The sequence below is a fragment of the Zonotrichia leucophrys genome, chromosome 28 (genome assembly GCF_028769735.1).
Source record: "Zonotrichia leucophrys gambelii isolate GWCS_2022_RI chromosome 28, RI_Zleu_2.0, whole genome shotgun sequence".
Lineage (NCBI taxonomy): Eukaryota > Metazoa > Chordata > Aves > Passeriformes > Passerellidae > Zonotrichia > Zonotrichia leucophrys.
In genome coordinates this window covers 3,366,481-3,382,612 of record NC_088197.1, presented here as the reverse complement: position 1 = coordinate 3,382,612, position 16,132 = coordinate 3,366,481, and the positions used below count along the sequence as shown (strand labels likewise).

The following is a 16,132-nucleotide window of genomic DNA, read 5'->3' as shown; positions in this document are numbered from 1 at the left end:
AAGCCCCCCCAGCCCCAGCAGCCCCAGCGGTGGTGGCAGTGTCCCCTCTCCGTGCCACCATGGTCACAGCTGGGCTCTTCATCCTCATCCTCCTCCCAGCTCTGGCTCCGGCAGGTAATGAGAGAATTGGGGTGTCAGGGCACATCCCCAGGGTGGGAGACACCAACCCCGGCCTCCAACCACCCCCTGCACCCACCGGGCACATCCCCAGGGTGGGACACACCAACCCTGGCCTCCAACCACCCCCTGCACCCACCGGGCACATCCTTAGGGTGGGAGACACCAACCCCGGCCTCCAACCACCCCCTGCACCCACCGGGCACATCCATAGGGTGGGAGACACCAACCCCGGCCTCCAACCACCCCCTGCACCCACCGGGCACATCCCCAGGGTGGGAGACACCAACCCCGGCCTCCAACCACCCCCTACACCCACCAGGCACTCAGGGCAGCCAGATCATCGGGGGCAAGGCTGCAGCCCCCCATTCCCGGCCCTTCATGGCCTCCATCCAGCTGGACGGCGAGCACGTCTGCGGGGGCTTCCTGGTGTGGCCCCGCTGGGTGATGACAGCCGCCCACTGCTTCATTCCCAGGTGAGCCTTGGCATGCTGTGCCCCCTTCCAGCCACTCAATCTGCCCCCTTTGAGTCCCCCTGGCCATTCCCCGTCCCTTGTGGCCACCAGCACCCTCTGAGCCCCGCCTTGGCCGCAGGCGCAGCCCCTCGGTGCGGGTGGTGCTGGGAGCCCAGCGGCTGCAGGAGCCCGAGGGGTCCCAGCAGATTTTCAGCGTGCTCGAGTCCATCGCCCACCCGCTGTACACCCCCGGTGCCGCGGACAACGACATCCGCCTGCTCCGGGTGAGTCTGCACCGCCGGGCACGGGGGGCGAGAGGGAGATAGATGGGTGCCCCATGGCCCCGGGAAACCGGGAGGGAGCTGGGGTGTCCACAGCCCCAGGAGGGAGGTTGGATGTCCACGGCCCTGGGGCACTGGGAAGAGGTCGGGTGTCCACAGCTCTGGAGCACCAGGAGAGAGGTTGGATGCCCACAGCCCCAGGAGGGAGGTTGGATGCCCACAGCCCCAGGACATAAAGAGGAGGTTGGGTGCCCCATGGCCCTGGGGCTCTGGGAGGAGATGGGATGCCCCACAGCCTCAGGGCACCGGGAGGGAGCTGGGGTTGAGTCCTATTCATCCTCCTAGGGCTGCTGAGAGGATAACTAAGATAGTTAGGAGTGTAGGGTTTAGTGAGGGTGAGGTTATGGAGAGTAGTGTGACTGGGGGAGTTTTATGACAATAGATAGAAGGAGGCTGGTGGTGAGAGGAGAGCCTTGGAGTGCTTGTGGGAATCAGAAGTGGATTGGCACTAGTCCTGGTTTTATTGCAATTGCTGAGGTGAGAATCAGGCAGGATGTTGGGTGCAGATATCGGACCCAGAGCACCAGGAAGGAGCTGGGTGTCCATGGCCCTGGGGCACCAGGAAAGAGATTGGGCACCATGGGCCCCAGGGCACTGGGACGAAAGTTCGGTGTCCACGGCCCTGGGAGGGAGGTTGGGGGCCCCACGGCCCTGGGGCTCTGGGAGGGAGCTGGGTGTCCCACCAGCCCGAAGCATTGGGATGAATGTTGGGTGTGCACAACCCTGGAGCACCGGGAAGAGGTTGGATGCCCCACGGCCCCGGGGCTCTGGGGTGAAGGTTGGGTGTCCCACAGCCCCAAAGCACCGGGAGAGAGCTGGGGTGCCCCATGGTCCTGGAGCTCTGAGAGGGAGGCTGTGTGTCCACAGCCCCAGGACACCAGGAGGGAGCTGGGATGTCCATGGCCCCGGGAGGGAGGTTGGATGTCCACAGCCCCAGGACACCGGGAGGGAGATGGGGTGCCCCATGGCCCCAGGACACCGGGAAGAGGGTTGGGTGCTCCACGGTCTCAGGGCTCTGGAATGGAGGTTGGGTGCCCCACGGCCCCAGGATACCGGGAGGAGCTGGGGTGCCCCACGAGGGCCGAGCCGACACTAGATGTCAGTGCTTCTCCGGAGAAGCAGGACCGCGCCGTGGGGTGTGATGGAGTCACTGAGGCCACACCGACCACGGCCGGGTCGGGTCTCTCCAGCAGAATGGGACCAGTGCAGAGGGTGACAGGGAGGGAACCAGCCTCTGTAGGAGGACAGGCAGGGCTGGGGGGTCAGCAGGAGGGGTGAGCTGAGGCAGGAGCAGCTGGATGGGGGCTCTGCCCCAGCAGCAAAGCCACCACGGCCTCGCTGCCCCCAGCTGAACGGGTCGGCCACGCTGAACGAGTTTGTGAAGCGGATCCGCCTGCCCTGCCCGCACATCGACCTGAAACCCGGCACTGTCTGCACCGTCATGGGCTGGGGGGACACCTCCAACTTCGGGGAGCAGCCCACGGAGCTGATGGAGACCAACACCACCATCGTCAAGAGGAGCCTGTGCCGGACGCTGTGGAGGGGCAAGGTCTCGGCCAACATGCTGTGCGCGGCCAGCCGCAGCACCAGGCTGCAGGGAGTCTGCTCTGTGAGTGCCCCCCGGCCCCTGCCCCTCACTGACCCCTCTGTGGGACCCCCAGATCCCCCTCACACCCCTCACTCTGCAGGGAGACTCCGGGGGACCCCTGGTGCTCAAGGACAAGGTTCATGGCATCGTGTCCTTCTCCGGGGAGAGGTGTGGGGACCGTCGGTTCCCTGATATCTACACCAAGATCTCCAATTACATTGACTGGGTGCATCACGTTGTGCGAGGGTTCCGCTCTCAGGAGGGGGGGCTGAAGCCCTAGGGTGGCTGGGAACCCTGGGGGCAGCTGGGCTGGGGAAACAGGGGCTGAGATCTCTCATGGGAGGGGAGAAGAGAGCTGGAACTTCCACATCCTCCAGCTCTGGAGGGGCTGGGAGCTGATGCTCTGGGCTCCAGGTCGGGGCAGGATCCCCTTTCTGGGGAGTTATGTACCCCCTAGGCTACACCAGAACCCCCCCGTACATCCTCCTGCTGTGTCAACATTTACCTTCCTCAATAAACCCTCAGTCCCCATCCCACTGTGTTTTGGTTCCCCTGACTTGTCCTGGCTGTGTTTGGATGGAGCAGGGGGATGCAGGAGGGAGGGGAGTGCAGGCTCTGCCCCAGAGGAGCCAGGATCTGCATCCAGGAGCCAGGATCCACATCCAGGAGCCAGGATCTGCATCTGGGGGTGCAGGCCCTGCCCAAACCTCAATAAACCCTCAGTCCCCATCCCACTTTTCCCCTGGTGTTTTGATCTTCCTGACTTGTCCTGGATGTGTGTGGATGGATTAGCGGGATGCAGGAGGGAGGGGAGTGCAGGAGCCAGGATCTGCATCCAGGTGCTGCCGCCCCAGAGGAGCCAGGATCTGCATCCAGGAGCCAGGATCTCCATCTGGGAGTGCAGGCCCTGCCCCAGAGGAGCCAGGATCTGGATCCAGGAGCAAAAATCTGCATCCAGCAGCCAGGATCTGCACCCAGGAGCCAGGATCTGCACCCAGGAGTGCAGGCCCTCCCCGAGAGGAGCCAGGATCCGCATCCAGGTGCTGCCACCCCACAATCATCCCCAGCTGCCTCCCCGCCGGGGTGTGGCTCTCCTGTCCCGTCCCGTCTCATCCCATCCCGCCCCATCCTGTTCCATCCCGTCCCTCCCCGCCGCTCGGCGTGACCCCCCAAAGAGGGGGAACCGCAGAGGGGAACCACAGACACCCCCCGAGGGCAGGCGGGCTCGCAGCTGCGCTGGGTCCCGGCGGGAGCCTCGCCCGCCTCCCCCGCCGGTGCCCGCAGTGACCGGAGCCGTGCGCTGAGACACGCGCGGCTCTGCCCGGTGTCTCCGGGGACAGACCCAGCCGTTTCCTGCCCCTGGCTGTTTGTTTTTATGTTTTTATTTGCAAATTGCTGGCGCAAATTGCCGCGGCTGCTGCAGGGCCTTGCACAGGGGGACAGGAGATGCTGTGGCTTTGGGGACATCCAGCAGAGGATAAATCCCTGCTGGGGATATTCCAAAGAATCCCCACATCGCAGTGGGGTGCTGGCAGTGCCAGCGTGGGGCACAGACCCCCTGGAATGCCGGCACAGCGCTGCCAGCCCCAGGGCATCCGCGCTGGCAGCGAGCCTGCAGAGCCGGCGCCTTGTCCCGGCTTGTCCCAGACCACCCAAAAACCGGTGGGAAGGCGGCGCCTGACTCACAGCCGTGTTTTGGAAGCTGAAATCTCCCGCTCATCATCATCACCATCACAGGAGCTGCCGTTGCCGCCGCAGCCCGTGCCCGCGGGCTGGGCACGGAGCCAGCGCCAGCTCCGGGCACCGAACCCTGCGGCGGGGCAGCACCGGGGGCAGGAAGCGCCGTGCAGGAGCCCAGGCCACACACCAGCGCCTGTGGGATCATTATTAAGATTAAAAATGTCCTTATTTATCCCTGTGTATGTTAAGCAGTCACAGAGAGCTCGATTCCCATCCTGGCGGCCAGGGAGAAGGGGAGGGGGCTCATGGCTGGAGCCAGGCTGAGGTGCCTGGAAAGGCACCTAGAAAAGTATGGGCAGTGTTTTGAGAACTCCTGAACACTCACCCCCAAAACCAGCAGGATGCTGCTGAGCTGGGCCAGCAGAGAGGGGATGCAGCAGAACCCCCCGTGCCCACCCTGGGTGTCTGAGATGACTTTTCCAAGCTAAATAATTCTCAGTGATGGCTCTGGGGGGGATTAGCCGGGGGTCAGGGCTGTGCCACCCGCCCCTCAGCACCGGGGATCCGGCTGAGATGACTTTTCCAAGCTAAATAATTCTCAGTGATGGCTCTGGGGGGGATTGGCCGGGGGTCAGGGCTGTGCCACACCGCCCCTCAGCACAGGGGATCCGGCTGCAGTTCCTGTGGAGCTCAGCACGCCAAGCCGCAGGCTGCTGCCCGGGAAACATCCCACATCGGGACCCAATTACCGGCAGGAATTGTTTTGTGAAATACCAAACCCTCATGGCACGGCCCGAGATTGGGAACAGATTTATCTGCCGGGCTCTTCCCCGCTCTCCCCTTCCCTCCCACTGCTGGGCTGGAAAAGCCCAGCGTGGAGCTGGAGCTGATGGGATGCAGCTCCTCATGGCTTTGGGGGGCTCCCCACATCTCCAAACCCTCTTATAGATGCACAACCCCAAGGAGAACAAAGTTTCCTGCAACCCCAGCACCTGCCAACAAAACCAGACATGCAGCACTGTTTATTCTGGTTTTTAATTGCAATCCAAATCATAACACAGCCGTAAAATGCCCCAACAATATGGAATAGGGAATGTGGATGTTCCCAAAGCGTCTACCTCAGGGGTCAGAACCCAGTCATACAAAAATAGAAAATAAGGTATTTTTATATATAATATATATATGATATTTATATAAAGTCAAGAGCTTTTTTGGTGTCAGAGCTGAGCTGGTATTTACACAGGTGACAACGGAAGAAATGAGAGAAGGAGTGAAAATAAATACAGGTGTGGGCAGAGCAGGGGGTGCGGGTCCTGGGGGGGGACAGGGCCAGCTCCCCTTTGTGCCCAAAGCTGTTCTGGCAGGGATTAGGGGGGCTGGGGGCAGCTGCCATGGATGATGGGCTCTAGTAGGGGGACAATTGTGCCCCCCAGGCAGGGCTGCCACTGTCCCAGCCCTCCAGGCACTGGCATCACCTCCAAAGCTGGTGGGAGCCTGGTCTGAACGGGCCTAGGAAAAAAACCTAAACTGAAATCCACTTAAAACCTAAACTGAAATCCGCTTGAACGCACACGTGCTGAAACTTTAGGAGACAATAACATAGATATGTTTTTATATATATATATATATATAAAAATATATATCTATCTCTCTCCAATCTGCTGCAGCGTGCACTGCCTTTCCTGCCACTGGCTGCTGGGGCCGAGCCCCTCGGGGAAGGCGAAAGTGCAGATTCCCTCTAGACCTCGAGCTCCTGGCCAGAAACGTCAGCAGAGTACCGAGAATTCATCCAAAAATAAATAGGCCCAGGGCTGCTGGCCAAGGACACGTGGGGGGAGCCCACGGACACCCCTCCACACTGCACTGGCAGCAGGGGAAGGCACCAGAGCATCCCTGGGCACCTCGAGCCCCCTCCCCTGCTCCCTGGCTGGCAGGATGGGAATGGAGCCCCCTGCGACTGCTTAACATACACAGGGATAAATAAGGATCGTTTTAAATCTTAATAAATATCAGGTATATGGTTTGTACAATATACACATAATGCCCCTGTCTCCCAGCTCGGCCGAGGGACGATTCACACGTAGTTCTCCTCCACGCTGTCCGTCTCTGCAGAGAATTTGGCCGCAGCTGCAAACAGAGGGAAGGGGTGAGGGGGGTGTTGTTGGGGAAGATGAAACAGGAAAGCCCCTTATAAATATGATTGTCTGGCAAAAGATTTTGAGAATATAGAAACTATAAGGGAGATTGAAATGAAAGCAAGCTTTGAGATCCCTTAGTTACTGAACAACTGGAAAACAATGGTGTGGCTGACTGAAGGTGATATCTTTTTGATGAAACAATACCCTCTGCTTGCAGACAGGTCTAAGGGACAGAGCAGACCCCACTAGCTTGGCAGAAGGGGCCCAAAGAGGAGTTTTTAGGGTTTAAAATGTAATACAGTATGGTAGTGTAGTGATTCCTATAGGCTGTACGTAAATGCCATAGGATTTGTATCTTGTACTAGATTGGTTAGTGAGAATCAGAATATTCAACACAGAAGATTTATTGTATTGTGATGGGAACCTCACTCTCTTACCCCTTTTACTCTCTTACCCCTTTTGCTCTCCTACCCCTTTTATGCTCTCACCCTCGCATCCTCTCTCCCCCTCTCTCCTCTTGGGCCTGCTCTGAGCTGTGGCTGCAGCTCCCAGCAGGGCCCTGCACCCAGGCCCTTTGCAATAAACCCCAAGTTCCACAACCAGAGGAAGATTTATTGTATTGTAACAGGAACCTCGTCCTGTTTTACTCTCTCTTTACCCTCTTTACTCTTCCTCACTCTCTCATCTCTTTACCACGCTCTTGCCTTCTCTCTCTTTACCTCTCTCTCCTCTCTGGCCTGCTCTGAGCTGTGGCTGCAGCTCCCAGCAGGGCCCTGCACCCAGGCCTTTTGCAATAAACCCCAAATTCCAAGACCAGAAAAAGATTTATTGTATTATAACAGGAACCTCACTCTCTTATCCTCTTTACCACTCTTTCCCTCTCTTTCTCTCTCTCGGGCCTGCTCTGAGCTGTGCCTGGCAGCTCCCAGCAGTTCCCTGCACATGTCCCTTTGCAATAAACCCCAAATTCCACCACCTGGCTGCAGAGATCTCTCATCTCCATCCCTCCCGACCTCCTACAGGGTGTGAGGGGCGGGCAGGGGCTGGGGGTCCATGCCCACTGCCCCCTGCCCTGCTCACCTGAGCAGCTGCCGTAGTGGCGCACGCCGATGGAGCGGCCGCGGTGGCAGGTGGCACGCCGCAGGTGGCACGCCGACGGGTAGGTGACGTTGTTGTTGCCACACAGGGCGTGGTCCAGGCTGGTGGGCTCGGGGCAGGGCGCTGTCCGGCACATCACGCAGTGGGCACTGCCCGTCTGGTCCACCACGCAGGTGTGTGTGCCCGGGCACACCACGCTGGAGCAGGACTCTGCAGGGAGGCACAATTGGAGTGACCCCAGGGGTGGCCATGCCCTTTCCAGAGCTTTGGGCATCACCTCAGGGTCACCCCATGGCCTTCTCACAGCTATTTCACCCCTGAAATATTTCACAGCTATTATATCTCACAGCTATTTCACCCTGGGCAGGCTTTGGGCATCACCCCAGGGTCACCTCATGCCCTTCCCACAGCTATTTTACCCCAGGCAGGCTTTGGGCATCACCCCAGGGAAACCCAGTCCCCTCCCTCCTTTTGCTGCCAGGGCACAGAGCAGAGCCACAGGGCCCTGATCTCCCACCAGAGCTGCTCCCAAGGGCAGGGCCTGGCAGGGGCCGGCATCCTGAGCCCCTGGATGACCTCGAGTCCCCAGGCTCAGCCCTGGCCAGAGCTCTGCCAGGCGGGAGGAGCCGAGGCCCAGCTGCAGCAGAGCGGGGCTGAGCCCACGCAGGTGCCTTGGCAGGGAGCAGCAGCCACTGGGGCCAGGCTGGCAGCTGCCGTGCTGGCCCCGGCGAGAGGGAAGGGCAGGGTCACCCTGGAGCAGAGCCAGAGCTGGAACGAGGGCTCACGGGGGTGGAGGGAGCCTGAGCAGCAGCATCAGAGCCCCTGCACAGGGGAGGGTGGAGGTTTGTGCACCCCCATCCTCCCTCCACCCTCCTCTCTTTCCCTGATGGATTGGAAGATTTGGCATCTGCAGCTCTCCCAACTCCCATTTCTTGCCCCACGTTTCCCAGAGCTCGGCAGGCAAAGCCTTCCAGAAAGGAGGGCTGGAAAAATAACCCTAATCCTTCTGACAGCTCTTGGCAGGGCTGGGTGGATCGCTGCACGCTTTACAAAAGAGGGGAAAAAAAAGGGGCTTGACGTTTGTAAATGACATTTTAGGGACTGTTACTGCTCAGCCTGAGGCAAGGCCAAACCCCATTGCACCAACAAGCTGCAGTGTCCCCTCAAGGGACAGTGAGACCTGTGTCGTGCAGGGATCTGTACCAGGACAGTGTCGCAGACAACTTTTATGAAAAATCTTTTCCTTAGGAGGAAGGATTGAAGCTGAGAGGCCTCAGGAACAAAATGTAAACAATGATTATCTGCTGCTGTGGAATGCAACAGGTGGATCTTTGATTGGTCTCATGTGGTTGTTTCTAATTAATGGCCAATTACAGTCAGCTGGCTTGGGCTCTGTCTGAGACACAAGCCTTTGTTGTCATTGTTTGCTATTATATTCTTATAATTCTATAATTCTAGATACATAATACTATACCCTAGCCTTCTGATGAAACCTTTTCTTCTATCCTTTTAGCATAGTTTTAATGTAATATATACCATAAAATAATACATCAAGCCTTCTGAAACATGGAGTCAGATCCTCATCTCTTCCCTCACCCAAGAACCCCTGCGAACACCATCACAGGACAGATCCTCCCTCTTTGTCCCACAGGGAATGGGGACAGGACAGGGACAGGATGGGGATGGGATGCAGCGGGGTGGAGGCACCTACTTTTGCACTTGCCCTGGTACATCACTTCGAGGTCGGGGTGGTCTCTGCACTTGGCTGTCAGCAGGTCGCACTCATCCCGGTAGGTGTAGCCGTCGGAGCCGCAGACCTGCAGCTTGCGGGGCAGGCTGGAGCAGTCGGGGGCACAGGCGCACTGGGGCCGCCCGTGCTTCATCTTGCACACCTTGTCGGGGCCGCACACCACGCCCTCGCAGCTCTCTGGGGACAGAGGGCAGCACGGCGTGAGCGGCTGTCACCCGCCGGGGGAGGCACCAACTGGGACAGGGTGTCCCCTTTATGGTCCCCAACACTCCTGCCCAGCCCCACAGTGTGACACCGACTAGGACAGGTTGTCCCCTCATGGTCCCCAAACACCCCTGCCCCACAGTGTGACACCGAGCAGGACAGGGTGTCCCCTTTATGGTCCCCAACACCCCTGCCCAGACCCACAGTGTCACACCAAGCAGGACAAGGTGTCCCCCTCGTGATCCCAACATCCCTGCCCCACAGTGTGACACCGAGTGGGACAGAGTGTCCCCCTTGTGGTCCCAAATGCCCCTGCCCAGCCACATAGTGTGACACCAAGTGGGATAGGATGTCCCCCTCATGGTCCCCAAAGACCCTGCCCCAGAGTGTGCCACCAAGCAGGACATGGTGTCCCCCTTGTCATTCCCAACGCCCCTTCCCCACAATGTGACACCAAGCAGGACATGGTGTCCCCTTTATGGTCCCAAACACCCCAGCCGCACAGTGTGACACTGAGCAGGACAGGGTGTCCCCTCATGGTCCCCAACGCCCCTGCCCCATCATGACACACCACAGGGTGTCCCCTCATGGTCCCAACGCCCCTGCCCCACAGTGACACACCACAGGGTGTCCCCCCCGTGGTCCCCAACGCCCCCCGGGTCAGGGCAGCGTGCTGGGCCGAGCTGTCCCAGCAGCATCTGGATGTGCTCAGGAGCAGCTCCTTGGCTGCAGCTCTGTGAATCCTCCCGTGCTCACCCCAGCCCGAGCCCCGGAGCTCAGCACCACTCACTCCTTCTCATCTATTTATTCTTTGGAAGGAGACGTTTCTTTTTCTTGTGCAATGGAAAAAATCCATCTCTAAAGGCCCTGCAGAAGGAGCCGGGCTCTGGGAGCTGTCGGGGCGATGGGAATGCCACTGCTCCCTGCACACAATGCCCGGCCCTGTCTCGCTCCCTGACTGCAGCACAAGAGCAGCAGCAGCAGCCAGAGCTGCTCCCCACACAGGCAGATGCTTTGTCCCCCCAGGTCACCTCCAGGCCAGCGTGGGGGCCAGGCCCAGGGGGTGCTGCCAGTGCCCCAGGGCTGTGCCCACGCTGGCGGGGATGGAGCGGGGCTGGCAGCTGCAGCCAGGGGCCCAGGCTGCTGTGCAGGGACACTGGTGCCTCTGCAAGGTCAAGGGACTTTCCTTTGGATTCCCCTTTGGAGTCCCCTTTGCCACCTAAAGCACACACATCTCTCACCCCAAAATGCCCCCATAGCTCCCTATAGGACACCGGCACTGCTGGGACCTAAAGCACACATCCCACACCCCAAAATGCCCCCATAGCTCCCAGGCACTGGCACCTAAAGCACACACATCACTTACCCCAAAATGTGCCCATAGCTCCCCATAGGACATGGGCACTGCCACCTAAAGCACAGCCCCAAAAATGCCCCCATAGGACACGGACACTGCCACCCTAAACACATACATCCCACACCCCAAAAATGCCCCCATAGCTCCCAGACACTGCCACCTAAAGCACACCCCCAAAAACGCTCCCATAGCTCCCCATAAGACACAGGCACTGCCACCTAAAGCACACACATCTCTCACCCCAAAAATGCCCCCATAGCTCCCCATAGGACACAGGCACTGCTGGGACTGCAGGGTAGGACCCAAAGGATTCCCAAAATGAAAATTCACCCCCATCAGGAAGGATCCCCACAGGCAGGGTGTGTGCTGGGAGCTCTGGGAGGCACACAGGGGGATTTCCCTGTGGGACATGGGCCACCTCAGGAGGAGGGAGAGAAAGAGAAAGAGGAGGATGAGGAGAAGAAAAAGGAAGAAGGGGAAATTCCCTGTGTGCTTGGCCCAGCTGTCCCTGGGGGAAATTCCCTGCTGGGAAACACTTTCCCATTTTGCTCCCTGATTTCCATAGCTGGGGGCTGTTCCAGGGAAGAGAAGGATGAGACTGGGGACCCCAGGACAGAACAGGGCAGCTCCACATCCCAAAGCTGCCAGAACAAACAAGACCCTGTCACCCTCCACTCTGAGATGCTGCCAGCAGTGCAGAATCCAATCATCCCGACTATCCCAGCAAGGGACACTTTGGAGCAGTTGAAAAATCCACCCATGACCCCAACCCTGCTCTGGGTCCTGTGGGGGGACACCGTGTCCCCAGCAGCTGGAGCCAGGAATTTCACCTCCCCCTAGAGACCCATTTGAGGAGCCCCCAGGGCCAGGCCAGCACCATCCCTGGCCCGTTTTGTCCTGGAGTAACCTCTCCCAGCCTCACAGCTCCTCCAAGGCCTCTGGAGCCTGGTGAGGAGCAGCACCAGCTCCATCTGGATGGGACAGGCAGGGGCTGCCTGGGGGTGGGGGGTGTGGTGCACGTGCTGGCCAGGCTCTCCTGTGGTTTCCTCAAAGATCTTGGTGCCAAACACCAAAAAACCCCAGGAGACACAGCCCTCACTATGGTCTGTGGCCATTGGGCTCCCCCATACCCAGGAACCACAGCCCCCACCATGATCAGTAGCCCTGCCTGGGTACCCCAAATTCCAACAAACCCCAGGAACCACAGCCCTCACCATGGTCTGTGACCACTGGGTACCCCAAATTCCAACAAACCCCAGGAACCACAGCCCCCAGCATGGTCTGTGGCCACTCTCAGCCCTCCCTGGGTCCCCCAAATTCCAGCAAACCCCAGGAAACCAACAAACTCCCACCCATGGTCTGTGGCCACTCTCAGCCCTCTCTGAGTCCCCCAGACACCAACAGAGATAAGTGAGGTGAGTGCAGACTGATGGTTGAGGGCTGCCTGTCCTCATACACTTTTTCTCCAGCACAGGGGAGCCCCTGGAGAGGGTCCCAGTGCTCCCAACTCCCTCCAAGCAGGATGGGGATGGGGCCAAGATCTCACTCAGCTTTTAGCTGGCACAGTGAGCAGCAGGATGGGCTTGAGGAGCTGCCATTACAGCAGTGCTGAGCGGTGTGGGGAGCAGGGGGAAGTGGTTTGGTTAAAAACCTTTTTTTTTTTCCCCTTTAAGCAAATAACAACATGACCTTCCCAAGCCCTGCTCCTGCCTCCTGCGGGCAGCAGGTCCTGGAGCTGTTCTCACACAGCCACGCAAGGGCTGGAGGAGCCGCGGCTCCGGCACACGCCAAAACATCTGGCGGGGCTGGAACTCACAGCTGGAGAGTTTCCACTTGTGGAACTGCCCGTTACATAAAGCCATTTCACACACGCGCTGGGAGGAGCGAGGGGCAGCCGAGGGGAAGGAGAAATGGATCTTTCTTTTTTTTCCCCTTCAGAAAAAAACCTGACCAAGTTTCCTTGTGAGCAGGGAAGGGAGGCCCCAGCACAGAGGGGTTAACTCGGGAACAGCCAGCTCCAGATCCTCTCCCTGCACTTGGCTGCCCGGCCAAGACCTGGGTCATGCATCCCTCTCTCCGCTGGGAGAGCAACTAAAATACACTCAAAACCAGGGAGCAGCTGAGGGACACAGGCTGTCCCGCCAGCCCTGCTCCACAGCAGCATCCAAGCAGGAGCTGCAGCAGCAGGAGCATGGGGTCAGCACTCCCTGGGGTCCCTGTGCTGCCCCAGACCACCAAGGAGAGCTTTTCTGGTGAAGGTTCTGCGCTGCTGCATCACCCTCAGCTGCATTATTGCCCCCAGGGCTCCTCACATTCCCCACAGCAGCCCCTGAGCTCGTCACCTTTGCAGGGGTGGCAGGTGACCAGCCCCAGGAAGCCCAGCAGGCTGATCTTGTTGCCTGGGTAGGTGTAGTTGGACCAGGCCACGTCCACGTTGCCGTTGGCACAGCATTCCTCCCACGTCACGCCCGTCTTGAGGATCATGGTGCACTTGGCCTCCTTGCCCTGCTGCAGCCAGCAGATTCCACCTGTGGAGAGGGCAGAGGGTGAGGGATCCCTGTGCTGCCAGGACCCCTGAGAAGGGCAGAGGGTGAGGGACCCCTGTGCTGCCAGGACCCCTGAAAAAGGCAGAGGGTGAGGGACTCCAGAGAAGGGCAGAGGGTGAGGGATCCCTGCAGAGGGTGAGGAATTCCTGCTGTGCCAGGACCCCTGAGAAGGGCAGAGAGATCCTGGCTGTGGCTGGAGCAGAGGCACAGGGATCACTCCAGTACCTGAGACAAATTGGGGAATGTAGAGATGCTCTGTGCTGGCACAAGGTCTGTCCCAGAGCAGCATCCCCAAGGGTCCCTGGCATGGCTACTCAGTGCCCCCATGGCCACCCCAATGCTGCTGCCAGCCCTCTCCTGCCAACAGAATCCAAATCCAGCATTTGGACCACAGGGATGGACCAGTTATCCCAGCACTCCCCGTGATGGATGCTCTGGGAGATGCCCAGCTTGCCAGCCAGGATCTGGGCTTGTGGTCTTCCTCTCCCTTGCCTCTGTGCCCAATTCCTGCCTGGCCCCACAGCGAGGGGGTCCCAGACAGAGCGGCACAGGGATCACTCCAGAGCCTGAGACAAACTGGGGAACCCAGAGATACTCTGTGCTGGCTCCTGTCAGTGGGTGGCTGCTGTGAGGGCTGGATGGGATCTCCTGGCATCTCCTGGCATGTGCCAGTGGCCCCACAGAGGGATGGAACTGTTCCCTGACACGGGAGCCCGACACCCACGGCCTCTGCAAGGAGCATCTGAGCCAGTGGCTGGAGCGCAGGGCACTTGCCCCAGCCCTTGGGTCTGGCACTGCTCCCTCTGACTCAAAAGCCTGTTTGTTCCGTGACCCACCAGCGAATCAGTTAGAAATTTTTTTTTCTTTCTTTTTTTTTCTTTTTTTTTTTTTTTTTTTTTTGTGAGTGATTTCTTTGCAATTTCCGCCTCTGCAAACCAGCCTCTTGTGACGCTTATTTGGGTTCGTGCTCTCATTAGCTGTGCTTGAGGTTTGCTAAACGGCGAGAGATGGAAGGGAGGGAGGGATTGGGGGCAGGGACGGGTCCTGCGCTGCCAGGCGGGAGTCGCTGCCCTCCTCAGCAGGATTCACCCGGCTCCAAAGCGGAGCCTGTCCCTGCCCTAAACCCCTTGTGCCCCTTTTTTCCCCCATTCACACGATTCTGGTGCGGTCACAAGCCCAGGATGGAGCAAAGCCCCGGGGATCAGCGCCCGCACACCTCGGGCAGCACCGGCCGCTCCACCACGCGGGTTTATCCTCCACGGGTTTATCCAATTGATTTTCCGAGCTCAATTTCCCGTTACAACACCCGCTCCCCACGGAACATTCAGCACCGTAAGAGGGGAAGGTGGAAACTCCAAATCCGCTACGGGGACACCGGTGATGGGAAGGGCTGGCAGACCCCCGGTCCGGTGTCACCGGGGCGGCCTCTCCCGGAACCGGGAGGGTCCAAGCTCCGAACTCCACACGCCGCTCCCGGCCCGTCCCACCGGGGACACGCAGCCCGGTAACGGGGATCCCCCGGGACACACACACACACCGGCTGCGGGATGTCCCGATCGCCGCCATCCGGGACGCGGCTGCGGGACCGGGCGGGACCCGGGGACCCGCCCGACAGAGGGGACACCGGAGCGGCACGGGCGGGCACCGGCAGCCGCCGCTCCGCCCGGTAAAGGCGGAAAAAAAGGAAAAGCCCGGAGGGACGGGACATCGGAGCCCGGGGGGGACCGGACACCGGAGCCCGGGGGGATGGGACATCGGAACCCGGGGGGGACGGGACATCGGGGCCCGAGCCCCATAACGGCGTCGCGACCCCGGGCCGGACCGCCCCCGCCCCGAGCACCTGCCGGCGGCAGCGGCGTTACCGGACGGACGGACAGACGGACGGAGTGCAGCGGGACCCCCGTGTCTCTTACCGTGCGCGGCGGCGGGGCTGCAGAGCGCCAGCAGGCAGAGCGCCAGCCGCAGCGGCATGGCCGGGCCGGGCGGGGACGGGCCGGGGCGCTCCGGTGACCGGTGACCTGTTGCTGTGTGTGTGTGAGGCGGCGGCGAGACCGAGCGAGCTATAAAGCGGCGGGGCGGCGTGAATCACCGGGCGGGGCGGCGCGGGGGGGGCCGGGGCGGGGGCAGCGGCGGGGGAGTCGGGGGGCAGCGAGGGGGATGAGAGCGGGGGGAGGAGATGAAGGTCGGATCGTCACTGAGTGGGTGGGCGAGGGGGATCGTGTCCGTGTGTCGTGTCCGTGTGTCCCATTGGGACCCCGGCACTGGGTGGGTCGGGGGAGGTTTGGGGTGCTCGCAGTGGAGCGGAGCAGAGCGGTGTCTGTGCACACCCCGAGGTGTGGGGGACCCCAGAGCGCTCCCCTGCCCGACCCTGCGCTCCCCTGCCCGTCCCTGAGCCTTCCCCACCCATCCTCGCATGAAGCCGGACCTGCCTCCTCCTCCCCGAGCGGCCCCGGCCGGCAGCAGGGGGACGGTGTGGGCTGTCTCCTCCATGGCTCCTTTCATATCTGCTCCCCAAACGCTCCCACAGCTCAGCTGGTACCCAAAATCACTCCCAACACACAGAGGGAAACTGAGGCACCACCCTGAGCCTTGCCAGGCTAGCAGAGGAAGCAGAATTGTGGGGCCATTCCCCTGTGGCATGTGCTGTCCCTGTCCTCCAGAGATGTCCCCATCACCATAAGGACTGCTCCATCTGCTTCCTGAACCCTTCCCCTGGCTCTCAGGGTCTCCCAGGCTTTGTGGGGCTCCTACAGGACAGGGGAGGCCAGCAGAGACCCCAGGGCAAGGCAGAGCAGGTTTGGCTTTGCTCCTTGCTTGGTGCCACCACAAAGAGGCAACCCACCCATCTGAAGGGGGGT

General features: G+C 60.3%; 2 protein-coding genes across 2 annotated transcripts; one reads left to right on the top strand and one right to left on the bottom strand.

Moving 5' to 3' along the window:
• The first annotated feature begins 59 nt into the window (after positions 1–59).
• On the top strand, positions 60–2,781 carry PRSS57 (serine protease 57). Its single transcript, XM_064733983.1, has 5 exons — positions 60–114; positions 392–593; positions 712–856; positions 2,262–2,522; positions 2,602–2,781. The coding sequence occupies exons 1-5, from the start codon at positions 60–62 to the stop codon at positions 2,779–2,781; spliced, it is 843 nt and encodes a 280-aa protein (XP_064590053.1).
• Positions 2,782–5,207: 2,426 nt separating this feature from the next.
• On the bottom strand, positions 5,208–15,336 carry FSTL3 (follistatin like 3). Its single transcript, XM_064734263.1, has 5 exons — positions 15,188–15,336; positions 13,071–13,256; positions 9,129–9,344; positions 7,400–7,627; positions 5,208–6,308 (listed from the first exon to the last, which is right to left on the bottom strand). The coding sequence occupies exons 1-5, from the start codon at positions 15,243–15,245 to the stop codon at positions 6,256–6,258; spliced, it is 741 nt and encodes a 246-aa protein (XP_064590333.1). The 5' UTR covers positions 15,246–15,336; the 3' UTR covers positions 5,208–6,255.
• Positions 15,337–16,132: the final 796 nt, after the last annotated feature.

Excerpts from the sequence above, each read along its gene's own strand:
- PRSS57 (XM_064733983.1), top strand. The coding sequence starts at position 60 with ATGGTCACAGCTGGGCTCTTCATCCTCATCCTCCTCCCAGCTCTGGCT. Across the intron at positions 594-711 it reads GCCCACTGCTTCATTCCCAG|GCGCAGCCCCTCGGTGCGGG; the intron begins GTGAGCCTTGGC and ends CCTTGGCCGCAG. Across the intron at positions 2,523-2,601 it reads GGCTGCAGGGAGTCTGCTCT|GGAGACTCCGGGGGACCCCT; the intron begins GTGAGTGCCCCC and ends CTCACTCTGCAG.
- FSTL3 (XM_064734263.1), bottom strand. The coding sequence starts at position 15,245 with ATGCCGCTGCGGCTGGCGCTCTGCCTGCTGGCGCTCTGCAGCCCCGCC. Across the intron at positions 9,345-13,070 it reads CACCTGCCACCCCTGCAAAG|AGAGCTGCGAGGGCGTGGTG; the intron begins GTGACGAGCTCA and ends CTCTGTCCCCAG. Across the intron at positions 6,309-7,399 it reads CCACTACGGCAGCTGCTCAG|CTGCGGCCAAATTCTCTGCA; the intron begins GTGAGCAGGGCA and ends CTCTGTTTGCAG.